This window comes from Bactrocera dorsalis, chromosome 6, assembly GCF_023373825.1.
Source record: "Bactrocera dorsalis isolate Fly_Bdor chromosome 6, ASM2337382v1, whole genome shotgun sequence".
Classification (NCBI taxonomy): domain Eukaryota; kingdom Metazoa; phylum Arthropoda; class Insecta; order Diptera; family Tephritidae; genus Bactrocera; species Bactrocera dorsalis.
Window position 1 is genome coordinate 17,640,311 of NC_064308.1, and position 17,975 is coordinate 17,658,285.

General features: G+C 34.7%; 2 protein-coding genes across 4 annotated transcripts in view; one reads left to right on the forward strand and one right to left on the reverse strand.

Moving 5' to 3' along the window:
• Positions 1–567: 567 nt before the first annotated feature.
• LOC125779396 (uncharacterized) lies at positions 568–3,734 on the forward strand. Its single transcript, XM_049460740.1, has 2 exons — positions 568–2,239; positions 3,094–3,734. Exons 1-2 carry the CDS (start codon positions 1,700–1,702, stop codon positions 3,511–3,513), a joined length of 960 nt encoding a protein of 319 aa, XP_049316697.1. The 5' UTR covers positions 568–1,699; the 3' UTR covers positions 3,514–3,734.
• The window catches only part of LOC125779377 (uncharacterized), a 38,697-nt gene continuing 22,971 nt past the window's right edge, over positions 2,250–17,975 (reverse strand). For 2 of the 3 annotated variants that reach the window (XR_007423269.1, XR_007423268.1), the window contains exon 2: positions 2,250–3,051. Coding sequence is in view for 1 of the 3 variants with exons in the window: in XM_049460712.1 (XP_049316669.1) it covers positions 2,290–3,051; positions 3,741–4,025 (1,047 nt within the window). In the remaining 2 variants the exon portion in view is untranslated. Of the gene's footprint in view, positions 3,052–3,740; positions 4,775–17,975 lie in introns of those variants that run through there. The other variant, XM_049460712.1, reaches the window with a different exon arrangement.

Below are 17,975 nucleotides of genomic sequence, written 5' to 3' on the forward strand. Positions count from 1 at the left end.
GCGAGCGTGCTCGAAGCGAACAATCAGTTTCAATCACTGTTGCTTGTTTCGGCATGATTTTTCTCGATCGAAAGCCTTGTGTGAGCAGCAAAGAATGTTCGAGAATGCTGCTTGCATTCCGATCGATCACAATCATACCGTTTGGTCATACCGGTTGGTTCCTGCCAGCAGCGCAGTCGCTGAGCGTTCTTTTTCTTTAGCTGGAAATATTATAACTTAAAAAAGAAATAGGTTCGGACCATGTTCAGTTGATAATTTATTGTTTTTAAATTCATTTTTTTAAAGCTTTAGCGATTAAGAAACCAAGTTTATTACCTTCTTTTAATTTTAAGTTTTTGTTGATCTCAATGAAGAAGTGATAAAAATTTGAAATTTGTGTTCCCTAATATTTTAAGCATTACCTTTGTTTATTAATTTTAAGCATTAATTGAATTTTAGTTTTAAGCGTTAAAAATGAAGAAATATATGCAGTAATGTTTTGGTTAATTTTATGCATCGCAACTTGTTTCCGTTAAAACACACAAATATGTACATACAAACTATGTATATAACGGGTGATTTTTTTGAGGTTAGGATTTTCATGCATTAGTATTTGACAGATCACGTGGGATTTCAGACTTGGTGTCAAAGAGAAAGATGCTCAGTATGCTTTGACATTTCATCATGAATAGACTTACTAACGAGCAACGCTTGCAAATCATTGAATTTTATTACCAAAATCAGTGTTCGGTTCGAAATGTGTTTCGCGCGCGTGTTTTGTTCAGCGATGAGGCTCATTTCTGGTTGAATGGCTACGTAAATAAGCAAAATTGCCGCATTTGGGGTGAAGAGCAACCAGAAGCCGTTCAAGAACTGCCCATGCATCCCGAAAAATGCACTGTTTGGTGTGGTTTGTACGCTGGTGGAATCATTGGACCGTATTTTTTCAAAGATGCTGTTGGACGCAACGTTACGGTGAATGGCGATCGCTATCGTTCGATGCTAACAAACTTTTTGTTGCCAAAAATGGAAGAACTGAACTTGGTTGACATGTGGTTTCAACAAGATGGCGCTACATGCCACACAGCTCGCGATTCTATGGCCATTTTGAGGGAAAACTTCGGACAACAATTCATCTCAAGAAATGAACCCGTAAGTTGGCCACCAAGATCATGCGATTTAACGCCTTTAGACTATTTTTTGTGGGGCTACGTCAAGTCTAAAGTCTACAGAAATAAGCCAGCAACTATTCCAGCTTTGGAAGACAACATTTCCGAAGAAATTCGGGCTATTCCGGCCGAAATGCTCGAAAAAGTTGCCCAAAATTGGACTTTCCGAATGGACCACCTAAGACGCAGCCGCGGTCAACATTTAAATGAAATTATCTTCAAAAAGTAAATGTCATGAACCAATCTAACGTTTCAAATAAAGAACCGATGAGATTTTGCAAATTTTATGCGTTTTTTTTTTTTTAAAGTTATCAAGCTCTTAAAAAATCACCCTTTACATATTTGCAGGGCAATTCTCGATCTGATTGGTCTAATCACAATCAATTCAAACGCAACTTGATCGATGTCTGAGTTTTCGTGCATCGTTGGACTTGATCGTCTCTTTCTGTACAATCACTTCCAATCATCATACCGGAACCAACCAATCAGTTTCAATCAGTAATAGCGGCCATACACAGGCACACTTGTGCGTTCGATCGGTATGTGTAAACATGCGGTTTACTCGTGTATGGGCTTGTTCGCGTACCGATCCATGTTCGCGAAAATTTTTGATTTTTTACGATCGGTGCGCGAACATGTTTATCGTGTATGGCGTTGTGAACGCACAAAACCTCATTTCTCTCGTGTCGCCGAGCAGTGAAGATCGCGGACGAACAATGGCAAGTGTAAATAAAGATTTTGTATCAGAGTTTATTGATCTTTTAAAGAATGAAGTGGCAATTTGGCAAACGAAAAGTGATAAATATAAAAATAAAAGTGAAAAAAATAGAAGTTGGAATAATTTATTAACAAAATATAAAGAAATCGATAAAAGTGCTACATTAGAAACCGTCAAAAAAAAGTATAATGGTTTAAGATCTTGCTATAGACGCGAATTGCAAAAAGTTCGGAGAAGCGAGAAATCAGGAGCAAGCTCAGAAAATATTTATGTACCAACACTGTGGTACTTTGAAAGCATGAATTTCCTTATGGACCAAGAAATTCAAATGGAAGGGATTTCGTCGTTTGAGGATTGCGACGATGAAGAAAGAGTAAGTAAAAAGACAATATATTGTACATTATAAAGTTTTATTTGAGTATTTTATAGAAATTTATTTTGCCACTCAACGGCTCCAACTGTATTAAAATAGTTACAAAATTTGTTACGAATATTTGCAGAATTTTGTGTTATATTTCCATAGTTCGTCGGCTGCATGTCTACCAAGTGGACACAATCATTGTTTACATCATTTCTTAAATAAACAGATGAGTTTGTTTTTATTAAGAAATTATGCAAATAGCAACATGCAAGTGTTATTTTAGCACTTTTTTCGGGGTCCAAATTCATAGTTGTATGTAAAATTCTGAAACGATTTGCTAAAATTCCAAATGAGTTTTCAACAACACGACGTGCTCTAGATAATCGGTAATTAAATATTTGCTCCTCTACATTTAAATTGCGACGACTATAAGGTTTCATTAAATTTTCTAAAAGAGGAAATGCGTCATCTCCAACAAGCACATAAGGTAGAATATCGTCAGAAAGTGGCAATTTTTCTGGTTGTGGAAGGTTCAGGAGTCCTTCATCATATTTGTATTTAAATTTTGATTGCCCAAATATACCAGAATCAGAAGCTCTTCCATTCATGCCGACCTCTACTGCTAAAAACTCATAATTTGCGCTGACTATCGCCATCAGCACTATGCTAAATTGTTTTTTATAATTATAATAATAAGATCCGGATTTAGCTGGTTTTATTATATTGACGTGCTTTCCATCAATAGCACCTATGCAGTGGTTGTAATTCCATTTACTTTCAAAATCGGCTGCAATTATTTTCCATTCCTCGGCATTATTTGGCATCTGAAATTATAAAAATAATTTTGTATTTCTTTTTTCTTTCAGGAACCTAACAATAAAAGACAGAAAATCACAGAAAAGGATTTCTTGAGAAAAGCAGCGAACTTTTTGGATAAATCTGAAAGCAATCCAAAAAAGGATGAAGCGACCATTTATGGAGAAGCATGGGCTGTAACATATAGGAAGTTAAATAAGGAGCAGCAATTATTTGCTAAAAAATTGATTGACGAAACTTTGTTACATGGTCAATTGGGAAACCTAAAGCTAACATCATTTATAAATAATGAAAATCCTCGGCCACATTTTTCGCATCATAATTATCAGCTTTACAACCGTTCATCGCAATATTCATCACATCCAGCTGTACCAATACAAATAATTTCGAATGAAGTTATTTCTCCATCATCAAGTCAGTCATTCCAACATTTATTCGACAGCCCAGAATTCCAAGATTTTAGCGAATAATATAAGTTTACAACTATAGCATTAAGTACAGAACATTGTAAAACAAGATTTCTGTAAATGCAAATGTGTACCTGAATTAACACCACATTTTGATCTCAGTGTTGAATTTTTGTTTGTTTTTTTAATATTAATGTATTTTATCTTTTATGTTATGTTATATTTTTTACAAAGTGTCCTTAGAGAATTGACTACTAGTTTATGTATGTACATATGTATTTATTACTTACTTGAATAAATGGCTTTAATTGATCAACTATAGCTTCACAGGTCTCTAAAATAATTTTTCCAAGGCATTGGGCTGAAATATTTGTTAAGAATTTTAAATCTTCGTAGGTTTGTCCAGAAGCAAGGAACCTTAATGTTACAGATAGCCTCTCATTTGGCGTAATTGCATCGCGCATTATAGTGTTTTTCTTCTGTATTGCAGGAGTTATTTTGCTCAGAAGCATCCCATATGTAGTTGCATCCATTCGCAAAAAGTTTGTCAAATCTCTTGCACTACTGATTTCCATGTCTTTTAACAAATGTACATGAGAGCGATTATTCCTTTTACGCAACCAATCCGCTACCCAAATCCTTTTTTTTGTATTTTTCTTTTGTTTATTTTTTTTTTTATGCACATATAAATTCCTAGAAGTGCAACAAAATTTCCCGCTTGCCTGTCGCACATTTTACGCAACCAATCCTTTCCGCTACCCAAATCCTTTTTTTCTTTTGTTTATTTTTTTTCATATACATATAAATTCCAAGAAATTTTCCGCTTGCCTGTCGCAGATGTTAACTGTGTGAAGAACGAACGCAAAATGGATTTGTGTGTCGTGTATGGGCAAACGAATTCACACAGATCGAACGCACAAGTATGCCTGTGTATGGCCGCTATAAGCAGAGCAATCCAATCAACTGATCGAACTCCTTCGTTTTGAGCACGAAACTCGATCGAACAATTTTGTTGAGAACCGCTGTGCTGAGTTGTGACCGTTTTGAGCGTGGCTGATCAAATCGGATCGATCATACCCAATGCAGGTCTCTGATATGTATGTATGTAAGTTATCGACTTGTATTGTACAAGGCTAAAAAAAAGATTTTTTCGTTGGTCACAAGACCTTTATTGAATCACCAAAACATTAATACTAAAACTTAATTCTACTTATTCTCTCTTAAATATACCCTATTTCTACCTGTGTCAGCAATTGGTATTGGTCGGCGCATGCCGGATGTTGTTGCAAGTGTTTTATTTTGCTTATTCCTTTTTTAGGTCGATCCAGAATTTTGATCGGCGCATGCCGGATATTGCGCTGCTGATATTGACAATTTTGCTGAGCGCGCGTCTGGGCTATTTCCCAGTTCTTTGTAATTGTTGACTTAGCGCAATAGTGTTGGTGTCAGCTTTGGTTTCAACTTAGCTGGTGCTAACTTGTATATAAATTATATGCAGTCGTTTGCGCATTGTAAATATACGAATCTGTAAGCGTACATTTCTAAACATTGAAATTAACATATTTTTTCCCATTGGCTCCAACAACTACTCAGTTCTGTTATTGTCGTGCCCCTGATGTTAAGTGGTGAAATGCGCTAATAATTTTCTGTGGTGAAATGCACTCATCCAAAGCAGTAAATATCCCAAAATTGAAATATCCCTAAATTTTTGATATCGTGAACCTTCTCTATAAATATACGTTCTCTGCCAATAGTTATTTCTTAAGAGGGTTTTGGTTGTGTTTTTTAGTGCTTTTAGCGCCCTCTATTTTCGATTCTTGTAAGGAAACTGTCAGTAATACCGTGTTCCGCCCTCAGGAAAATCACCATTCTCACTATTTAGACGTTTTTGCTATTTGTGAGAGATTACAAAACCTCAAATATTCGCAATTTCCTCACAAATTTGTGATTTCTAAATGCAAACCTCACAATACAAATTCGGTTGTGTTTGGTGTGTTTTTTTAAATTTTTTTAAAGTAATTTACAGTTATTTTATTGAAATAGAATGGAGGAACTATTCTTTCCAAAGGCGTTATCTACAATAACTTACGGTCTTTGTACATTTTACTTCATTCTAATAACATATCATTTTATAATATATGTATATACATATGTGCGAATAAAAAGATATTTATGTTTAAATAATATCCTGTAATGTGCAGATGCTCCTGAGTTGTGCTTTCACATTTTGAAATCCTAAAAATAAGTTTGCACCAAATTTAATAGATTCGCAAAATTACTCACTTATCTTGGTTGTCCGTTTGTCTTGTTTGTTTTTGTAGAACAGCAGTTCCACAGCAGAGTGCTTTGTACTTCATGTAGTGGGTTTTTTGTGCTTTTTTTGTGAGATTTGAACAAGAATAACCTCACAAAATAAACCTCACAACCAACCTCATAAATCATTTATGAGATTTTCACAGAACAGGGCTGTTAATCACGACTTTTTAGTTTTAATTAGATTATCTCACTAATCTACTAAATATAGTAAAACAAGCGTCCATTATTTATATTAAATGGCAAACATATAAAACAAGACGACTTTTATAACAAAATAAGACGTTACAATGTTCTATTATGATAGTTATCAAAAGATCTAAATTTTTTAATGGCAAAAGCAGATCACTTCAGATTTTTGGTCGGTACATAGTATAAGATGGTGTATTTTACGAGCGAAACATATAATTGCTATAAGAAATGCAATTGTGAAGTCGAAGATAACGTTTTTGCCAAAAAACATTAACATAACATTAAGACAATACTTTCTTATAAATTTACGCTTGTATTGAACTTCTGAAACTTCTCCAATTTTCAAAACAAATACGAAAAGTTGCAATATATCTATATATCATATTTTTATTTGATAAAACCTAAACAGTTTACATAGCAGTAGGGCCCCATTTTTTAATTTTCCTCAGGGCCCAATATCATCGGCATACGCCAGCAGTTGTACACTCTTATAGAAGATTGTACCTGCTCGATTAAATTCAGCAGCTCCAATTATTTTCTCTGCCTGAAACCTCGTTTGGTATCTAACGATAGATAGAGCTATTGGTATTGCTCAACGAAATCTTACAAAGCCGTGTTAGTTTTGAGAGGATACCAAATTCAGACAGACAGATTTCTTCCGTACTATGTGCACGGCGCCAGGTTGCAATGCAACTCCACGGTCTAAGGCGTCGGGCGGACTGAATGAGACCGTACGTCACTGTTGACAGTCAAAACTTTGAAGTTGTACATAATTTCGTTTATCTTGGAACCAGCGTAAACACCACCAACAATGTCAGCCTAGAAATCCAACGCAGGATAATTCTTGCCAACAAGTGCTACTTTGGACTGAGTAGGCAATTGAGAAGCAAAGTCCTCTCTCGACAAACAAAAACCAAACTCTATAAGTCACTCATAATTCCCGTCCTGCTATATGGTGCAGAGGCTTGGACGATGTCAACAAGGGATGAGTCGACGTTGCGACTTTTCGAGAGAAAAGTTCTGCGAAAGATTTATGGTCCTTTGCACGTTGGCCACAACGAATATTGCATTCGATGGAACGATAAGCTGTAAGAGATATACGACGACATTGACATAGTTCAGCTACGCTGGCTAGTTCATGTTGTCCTAATGGACGAAAACACTCTAACTCTGAAAGTATTCGACGCTGTACCCGCCGGGGGAAGCAGAGGAAGAGGAAGACCTCCACTCCGTCTGAAGGACCAAGTGTAGAAGGACCTGGCTTCGCTTGGAATATCCAATTGACGCCACGTAGCGAAAAGAAGAAACGTCTGGCGTGCGGTTGTTAACTCGGCTACAATCGCATAAGCGGTATCTACGCCAATTAAGAAGAAGAAGAAGAAAAAAAGCTTGAAATGCCGTCACACAATTCCTTTATATCGAGTTGTATACGAGTGCTCTCAGAGAGCAGGAGTGCAAGTCAAAATATCAATTAAAATTAAAAACATGAAAAAACCTTACATTGGGCTTCACCGAAGATATTATACCCTTCACATATACAAAATATTATATTCCTTACAAGAACTTGGCCATAAACATATTGACATAAATGCATAAGTAAACAATATTCACTTCAAGAAGCACTTCAAATAAGAACTCTTTCTTAAAGCGAATATAACTTGATCACACATTTCTACTGACCAAGCAAATAACTCCATCATGCATTATGAAATTAGATCAGCGTTGTCCACGGCCTATGCGCACAATAGCGCACGGACAGTGCCAGACACCTCACACCAACATGTCGCGACAAGTGTCTGTGAAAGCACGATTGTGCTTCTGTATTCAACTTCGTAGGCAAACAAAGCAGAATTTTGCGATCAGTTGACGCTAGAATAACCAACACAAGCATAACGTGCACACAGTCACGTTGGACAACACTGAATTAGATACACCAAAACTTATAGCGTATATACATATTCACATAAGTTCCTGCGCTCACATAAAATTACAATGTAACCGGCACAGATCAAAAGTAAAGATTAGTTCAGTTGAAGATAGATCTAAGCGAAGAAGCGCGGTGTCTCTATTTATAATAAGAGTAAGAAAACAAGTAAATATACATACATATATCGAAAATTTGTTAGAGTAAGTAATAGAATACATAGCAATGTGTAAAAATTATCGCACAATAGTGTAAAATTAAAATTCAATCGTGTGTATACAGAGTGTTGCAAAATTTAAAACAAATAATAATATTTCACTAAAACAGTGACTCCAAAACTGTAACGATAAAGTTTTTAATGTGTCTCGACTAAAATTGTTTTTTAACTGTTAGATAGGTGTCTTCACTACAAGAGTAGACAGTACCTCTCAAACCGTACAAGATCAATTAAAATATACAGTAGGAACTTATTACACAAAACAAAGTTGAATCAAAACAAATACGAACATATTTTTTATTTTCACTTGAAACAAAATTCTCTTAAAATGGAAGCATCCACCAAACCATTTTTTCAACTAATTTTAAACTGCATTAATGGAATTGCAGAATTTGACGGACGAGATCCGAACCAATTAGCGGATTTTATTAGGCCAATTGAAGACATATTACCTACAATATCAACTTTGATGCAAAAGTTAGTAATTGGGAAACATTGAAACAAATACTTTTGAGCAATTACGGGGAAAAGAAAAGTTCAGCGGAACTTATATTGGGTTGTCAAAAAAGTCTTGCGGTAATTTTATTGAATTTTATTGAAATTGATATGAATTTTTGATGACTCATGCCCAGCTCTTGACCGATGCTACGGCTGCTACTATGCCGGTCTCTTTCGACCAATTAAGCGATTTAATCGCAATTTTCGACGACAGGCCTTCCGGGGCGTGGCGCATCTTCGACCACCTCTATACCATCGTTGTGCGGTGGAAATGGAAACTGTATCGGGTCCATAAACTGCACAAATTTTATTGGCGTCTTGAGATGCATTTTTGCCTTTATCGTAGTAGCACTGTAAAATATGCCGTATTTTCTCTTCATTTTGCTCCATGTTTGCGACGCTATAACTCACGAACGACTTAAAAGAAACGACAATCAATCAAACACGTGTTAGCGCGTGAAATGAGCTTTCCAAAAAGGTATATGACCCGATGCGACGAATAAAACTAGAACTACGCGCTTTCAGCGCCAACTAGCGAAAACACCGCAAGACTTTTTTGACAACCCAATAGATGAGTTGAAAACCATCAGTCTCGACTCAACAATAGAACATTATTATTTTAAAATTAATAAAATTAGCGCATAATGGTTAAAATTTCTCAACGAATGAAATTAATAGGATACCGCTGAAATCATTTAAGGAACATCTTCCGGAACCCACTAAAACTATGATTATAGCAAGAAACCCGGATAGTCTAGATGAAGCATACAAAATAATATTAGAAGCTAGTCATCAAGGCTTCACAGCGCTTGGGCAACAAATATAGAAGATTTTATAATAGATATAATAATAACAATTATATGCCACTTAACAGGTAAAACGGTATGCCCCAAGGAATGTAGGCAATAACTATAACAGTGGCAACGGATCAAACCAAACTAGAATGTCAAACTAAACAACAAACACAAATTATAGCCAACAGGGAAATTTTAATTCACATAGAAACCTTAACCTACAAAGAGACGGGAATCATAAGCGAAATTATAACCAATCATGAAATTATAATCGGCTCGCAATATCAAATCGAAATAAACCAGAACCTGTGGATATTGGCAATGCAAATACAAATTTTCAGTGGGATTCACAAAACAATTATATATATATATATATATATATATATATATTATATTATATAATAATAGATACACACATAAGAAAGTTATATTTCATCATTGACACTGAAGCAGAATTCAGCCTGATCAAAGAAAATATTTATAACCCGAAATGGAAGAGGGAAGTAGATGTGTAAGTCACAGCAATGGGAAGAAAATTGGAATTTAAAAAACTTTGCAGATTTTAAAGAATTTAATGAAAAATAATTCATATGTGAGTTCCTTGAATGTAATTTCAACAAGACTTTGACAAACTTTGACGGACTTATTGGTAACAATATCTTAACGAAAATATGCGATAATAGACTAGCCAAACAGAATTATAAAAACAAATAAAACAGTACTAACTTTTTATCTAACAAAAGAAGAAGAAATATATAACAAAATGAGCTATAAAGACAATGAGGTGGAAATCTTCAATAATGACATAGAAGATAAATGTGTCACAGACACAGCCCGTGTCCAGGGCCCCTATTTGTGGGGGAAGGACCGCCAATTTCTCTCACACATTTTTGTCGGGCATACTACACTTTTTTCACAAATCAGTAATCTTATCAGAGGGTAAATTTCCGAACGCATTCTACCTAATTTACAAAGTACACCATCTAGCGATCACTCACGCAATCCCTCCAATTCTAAAGTCAAGCTGCACCGTGTAAACAAGGCCTAACATAAATGTCGACATTGTCTATGGTTGGGGGAATCCCCAAATGATAATGCATCATGACATGATGATAATACATCATTAGTGGATACCCCAACTTTCAGTCTGATAGGAGTGAGTGAGTGGCGTTATTTTGTTTCGTTTGATACTGAGAATCTCAGTCTGAGATCAATAAATACTGGATTATTTATCTAAGGTTTGATATTTAAAATTGAGTAAAATAGACAGGAGTTTTAATTTGTTCGTTTAAACATTATTTCATTATGTCGAAAAAAACATATTTAAGTGGTTCACAAAAAAAAAAAGTTACAGCTCAAAAAGAAATAACGGAAAAACTTCCAAAGCTCACTTCGTTTTTACGGTTGAAGAAACAAATAAGGCGAGGGATTATTCATTGTCATCACCGCAAAACAAAAGTACCTCTGAATGTCACCAGGAAAAAGATCGACTTCAAGCCACTGTGAATTAATAACTGCAAGCTTAGAGAATGTATCTGCGTCTCCTGGCCCTGGTACTTACTGTGACGACATTTTACCGGAAGAAGTCCGTGATATTTGGATTCGAAAAAGACCAGAGTTTTTCAAAAATATAAATAGTGACTTCTCTGAAACAAACGAAAGATGAGTCTCTACAAAGAAAATGGCTCCTTTATTCACCAGCAAAGAAATCTGTATACTGTTAAAATTGAAATTTTGAGATTGCTCTTCTAACGGAAATATGGAATGATCTTTTGGGAATTATGAATAAAACAAGTGTCAATACCGCACGCAATAATTTTGATCAGTACGAAACGGCTGCTAAAGAAAAAAATCCATTATCTGACTACAAAGATACATTTGAAAGAAAAAAAATCGCAGCACAAGCATCACTCTTTTTGAAGGATCATCAGAGATTGCATAGTTAAGGGGCAAGGATAAGTTTCGTGTAGATATTTTCATTCCCATAATTGACACATTAAATACACATTTAAAAAAACGTTCGGCAGCACACCAAGAAATTTATAGTCGATTTAGTTTTCTTTGTCAGTTAACAACAATTGAATCGGGCGAGTTGATCAAAAAATGCTAAGAATTTTCAGAATTTTATCATGAAAACATTAATGCAGATGAGCTCAAAACAGAATGTTTTCATTTAAGCCAATATTTAAAAAACGCAGCAAAGCAATCAGCGGATTTCAATATCTCAATATTACATAACCTAATAAAATCAGATAAATTGGAAGAAACTTTTCCAAATGTAGAAATTGCTGCTAGAATATTCCTTTGTCTAATGGTTACCAATTGTAGTGGAGAGCGGTCATTTTCGCAGCTTAAGAGAATAAAAAATGAATTGCGAACAACAATGTTACAAGAACGATTGAGTAGTTTGTCAATTATGTGCATAGAAAGTGATATCCTTCAAAAAATTTACTTTAAAGATATAATAGAAGATTTTTCTCAACAGAAATCCCGAAAGAAATCGTTATCTATCTATCTATCGATCTATCACACACACACACACACAGACACAAACACCTACACGCATCATCATTAATGACATTTATTATATATCAATATCATGTATTGATTACCTTCATTAAATGTAAAAAAAATTTTAGTATAAGTCGTTCGTTTTACTTTCAAAAAGGCTCCCAAATTCTTGTGTGCCCAAGAGCCGCAGCTTGGTTTTAGATGGTCCTGCTTACAACAGCCCGTCGTCGGCGTATTGTAATGGACTACAGCAAGTTTAACAGCGTAACTACAGAGGACAGATTTCCAATTCCAAATATAGACGATATACTTATTTGACAATTTGGAAAGATGCCTATATTGTTCGACTCTTAACTTAGCCAAAGGTTTTCATCAAATTAAAATGAACGAACGCGACATCGATAAAACAGCGTTTTCCACTGCAAATGGAAATTTCTAAAACTGCTCTTCGGATTGCGAAATGCACCGGCAACGTTCCAAAGGCTAATGAACGATATATTAAAAGAATATATCGGCAAAATCTGCACTGTGTACATGGACGATAATCTAGTATTTTCTACAAGCGTAGAATAGCACTTAGAATCATTGAGAAAATTTTTAATGAGAATAAAAGAAAAATCTAAAGGTCCAATTAAATAAATGCGGCTTCCTAAGACAAGAAACAAAGTTTCTAGGTCACTTGATTACAAAAGATGGTATTAAACCAAACCCTCAAAAAGTGGAAGCAATAGAAAATATTCTACTTCCGAGAAGCGTTATGGAAATAAAAGCATTTTTAGGTATTACGGGATACTACAGGCGATTCACAATGGATTACTCTCAAATCGCATATCATTTTATAAAGTACTTAAAAAAGGGCGCAAAAATAAACGTTAATGACAAGGACTAAAAAGATAGTTTCGATAAATTAAGACTGTTGATTAAAAATGATCTCATTCTTATCCACCCAGACTTTGCAAAAATGTCTACTCTTGTCACAGATACTAGTAATTTTGCTCTAGGAGCAGCCCTTATGCAAGATAACAAAACAATTTCATTTGCTAGTCGTACCTTGAATGGATATGAAAAAAATTATAGTACGATAGAAAAAAAGTTACTTGCAATAGTTTGGGCAACGAAATATTTCCGTCCATACTTATTTGACCGACACTTCTTTATTAAAACTGATCATAGATTACTTTGGCTGAACAACTTAAAAGAACCAAACGCTAAACTCCAAAAATGGAAAATAAAACTAAATGAGTGCGATTTTAATATTAATTACATAAAAGGAAAGAAAAAATAAGCAGGCTAAATTATGAAAATACTAATATGACCGGAATTGAATTTAAACGAAATATTCAATGACGATGACATAGATACAGTGCACAGCGCAGAAACGGACATACTTCATAAAAATAACAGAAACCGCAATCAATATATGTACATATGTATATAAAAATCAACTCATAATTCAAAGAGCGCAAAGACAATCAATAACAAAGAAAATAATATATCAGAGGAAAATAAGAAACATAATAAACGTACATAACACTTGAAAGTGACATTTAAAAAAAATCGTAATTTACTGCCCAGATGACAAATTATTTCTACAAATTCAAGAGTTATATATACAATTTTTCGCAAATAATGCAAATCTAAAAATAATGAAATCAAACATAAATTTAAAGGATGTAACAGACAAAGGATAATTTTTAACATTGATACAAAAGAAACACCTGGAAAATAATCACAGGGGAATAAATGAAGTATTTGAGGAAATAAAAAAACACACTACTACCCCAAACTGCAAAAAGAAATACAGAAATACATCAATTATTAAATAAATATTACGGAACTCATAAAAAACATAATGAAATTGTTCATTTTGATATTTGGTACCCACAAAAAGGCATAATGTGCCTCACAAGCATCGATAAATTAACAAAATACGCAGACAGAACTTGGACGTCAATCGTAAATGCCATAAAACAAAGAATTCAATATTTAGGCAAACCGGAAACTTTAGTAACAGGCAATGAATTAGATACAGTGCTAATAAAACAATTCTTAAAAGATAATAAAATAAACCTACACCTAATGACCACTTATAATAAAACAGGTAACGCAGATGTTGAAAGATTACACTAAATTTTGAATGAACACTTAAGACTTTTTAAGCCGATGCAAATAACAACGACAATTTGAAAGAAAAAAATATTCAAAGCAATAATATAAGTAATACCATACACTCTACGATAAAAAAGATACCAATTGATTTCATTAATAACCAACATTCCGAACAAGAAAATATAATAAATTATATCAATAAAAAAAAATAGAAAACAGATTAAACATAAAAGATTTTCAGAGTGAATATATGTGACCTGGTCTACGGAAAGGGGGCTTAGGTGTCAAAAAATCATTTTTTTTTTGTTTTTTTTTAACAGCTGTTTCCCAGAAAACTAGTTTTCGCACGTTAGCTCGCTTTTCGTAAACCAGGTCATATATAAAGAATCATAGAGTTAACAAAGCACAACCAAAAAACAAGAGAATAGACAATTTTAAAGACGAGGGAAATAACTTAATATCAAAAGATTCAAAGTTTAAAAAAGCGTACAAAACTCAAGTGAAATAAGAACTCTTTCTTGAAGCGAATATAACTTGATTACTCATTTCTGCTGACCAAGCAAATAGCTCTATCATGCATTATGAAATTAGATACATCAAAACTTATAGCGTATACATACACATAAGTTCCTGCGCGCACATAAAATTAGAATGTAAGCGGCACAGATTAAAAATAAAGCTTAGTTCAGTTGAAGAATATACCTAAGCGAAGAAGCTCGGTTCTTTTTTATTCTTACACTAAAACTATATGCTAAAGTTGTTCGATTTGAACAAATTCTTTGGAGAATGTACCGCTGTTTTGATTAATATGCCAAACGAAATTTCGCAAATACATGTGCAAAATTTCAGATTGATATCTCAAAACTGAGATACTAGTTCGCGTATATACAGAGATACGGATGGACAGACGGACGTGACTAAATCGGCTCAGTTCATCATTCTGATCATTTATATATTCTATAGGGTCTCCGACCTTTCCTTTTGAGTGTTACAGATATCGTAGCAAACCTAATATACCATGTTCAGCGTAAATAGTTGTTTGATTGAAGTTTCAGTACGTTTTGATTTTTAAAAGTTGACAGCATGTTTAAACATTTCTATGTCATTACAATGATTCTAAGTATGTGTCGGACACACGTATACACAGAGCATGCTTAGAAAGTGCCATGCGAGCTATGGGCTGCCAAGTCGTACATACATACAGTGCATTTAGCATTTATTATATGAAAATACATATGTTGGTTCTCGTCTATTCCGAACATTTCCGAATAGCCCAGAACTGTAATGGCGGCACTATGACCAATAGGACTGCATTGCTTTCATTAAGCATATAACGCATCGGCAATGAGGCTCGAATTAGGTGATGCGAGCAGGATAGCTAGTGTATATACAATTAACTGTTTAATTAACACCGGTCGGACGGCACGAATGAGAACTGTTCATGGGCAATATTAAGCCACGCCTGTATAATTTTCTTATATGAGGGTAGTTTTGACAGTTGGAATTGTAATTGAACATAAACACTTATTATATACTTCTACGTTCGTGTTTGAATATATGGTATATTTAGCTTACAGGCATTTAATCTGAAGGGAAATAAAAAAGTGTTTTACCGAAATATTCATACCGAAGAACTTTTTTTTTTGATTAAGTAAGTTAATTTATTTTATGTTAATATAATTTTTAACAAAAAATAAAAAGTATTTCGAGTTTTAAGAACACAAACACGAAGACCGTCTCAGGGCGGTCTTGCCTGTTTACGTGAAATTTTTCTTAGGTATTTTTTTATTTTTATTTTTTTTTTAATGGAGCATAGAAATGACAGGAAATTTAATCTAAGTAAACTTAGTAATCAAGAGCTGCTCCAATTAATAGAATCAGTTGAATTAGGCGAGGATGATTGTGATTTTAACAGTGACGATTAATTGGACGACCGCGATTATATGCTATTTCAGCGTGTATTCGGAAAAAGGATGAAGCAACTGATTCATTTATACAAAACACCGATATGCCCTTGAATATAAGTTTAATTGATGATATACGTGTAGGATCATCAACGCTTACTAAAATACCTGAAGCATCTTTCTCTACCGCAGCAAGGTCATTGACAGCAATATATTAAAAAAAAGACCACGATATCCATTACCAACCCTGGAAACTACTGGTCCCTTAGTCATTCTCTCTTCTCGTTGTTTTACAGGTTCAGATTTTTGGTTTTTATTCAAAATTTGCGCTTGATGTGAACGTAGTGGCTTTTCGCAGCAACTCACGCTTACCTCCACGTATCACAAAGCTTGACACACCTATGGAAACTGATTTAGAGGATTGAAAAAGATAAAACGGGATATGATCAGAAATGATATACGAAAATTGTCAGATGAACTCAACAAACGGTTCGATTCTGTTCCAAAGCCTGCGTCGATGAGCATTGTGTTGTACAGAATTAAAACATCATCTTCGGCAGTATATGCTCACAAGTGGGGAATAAAATTGTTCGTTTCGTGTGAGGATTTGCGAATCGCTTCGAAGTCTATAACGGCGCTGGCGTTAACATCTTTTTACCAGGTCAGCCGGATCTTGGAAGTACTGCAAATGTCGTTATACCACTATCACAAACAATACCTGATTTTGCTAATCACATCTTATACTTCGACAATTTCTATATATCGTTACATTTGTTGGTATATTTACGTGCAAGAGGCCTCTACAACTTGGGCACGATACGAGCGAACCGAATACTAAAATAGAAGTTTCCGTTGGAGGAGAATGTAAAGAACGAAAAAGGAGGCTACTCAATTGAGTACGTGGGCACTGCATATGATGTTGATATTAACACGGTTTTGTGGAAAGACAACAAGACAGTTAGATTGGCATCAACTTACGTTGACATTCAGCCATTTAAAAGAAAAAATGTAAAGGAGCAATCAGCCAAAGTTGCAAGCTATGATCGAAAAAACAGCATACTGAATAGCTCCCAAATTATACGGGAATATAATAGCCATATGGATGGAGTAGACTTAATGGATGGACTTATGGGTCGTTACCGTATCCTCACAAATACTCGAAATCCGATGACATGGTTTTTTTTACCATTTCGTAGATATAGTTGGGACAAATTGCAACAACAATCCATCAGCACAAGATAACAAGCTGTTAAAGTTGCCCGAGTTCCGTGAAGAAATTGCTCCTGGTCTTGTCGCTTACAAACTCAATCGTCCTGCTGCTCGGCCAAGTTTCCCACCATCAACACCCGTAGGAAAGAAACTAAATGTAGGCAAAAGAGCAGGACATCAAATCGCGCATGTCTGCTTTGATCAGTATGGTCACTTTGCCATTTGTTTTCCTAAAGATGATGGAAAAAGAAAATGTAAATTGTGCTTAAGTTCAGAAACGCAGAGTTTTTGTTCCAAATATAAACCAAATTAATGCCACTCAACTACGTAAAACGGTTTTTTGACAATCATCACAAAAATTATTAAACTTAGGCATTTGAATTCCCCTAGTTATTGAAATTCTTCTTTTGTTTTTCTTATTTTCTTTTCTTTTGAAATAAAATTAATTTTTAATTGTAACCACACCTATTTCTTTATTTTGACTTAAACCGGCAGGGCTGCCCTGAGGCGGGCTTCAGATTATTCTCACCTGTGAGCAAAAAAAAATTAAAAAAAATTATGTCATCGTATTTTTGACGTTTATGGAGCCTAATTAGCCTACAAAAAAATTCGCAATCTTTTCTGTCCACGATTTTAGTTTTGCCTGTTAGAGGGTTAGAACCTGTAAAAAATTTCCACAAAAAATTCACTGCAATCGTGAGTTCCAAAACCTTTAATCTTTAAATTCCTACAAATCAGAGGTATTTTATGGCATCGCTTTGACTTTAGACGCATATTTCTCAGAATTGTTCACTCTACAAAAGTGCCCAGTGCAACAAAGTCGTAACTCACACCGAGGAGACCTATGAAAGGTT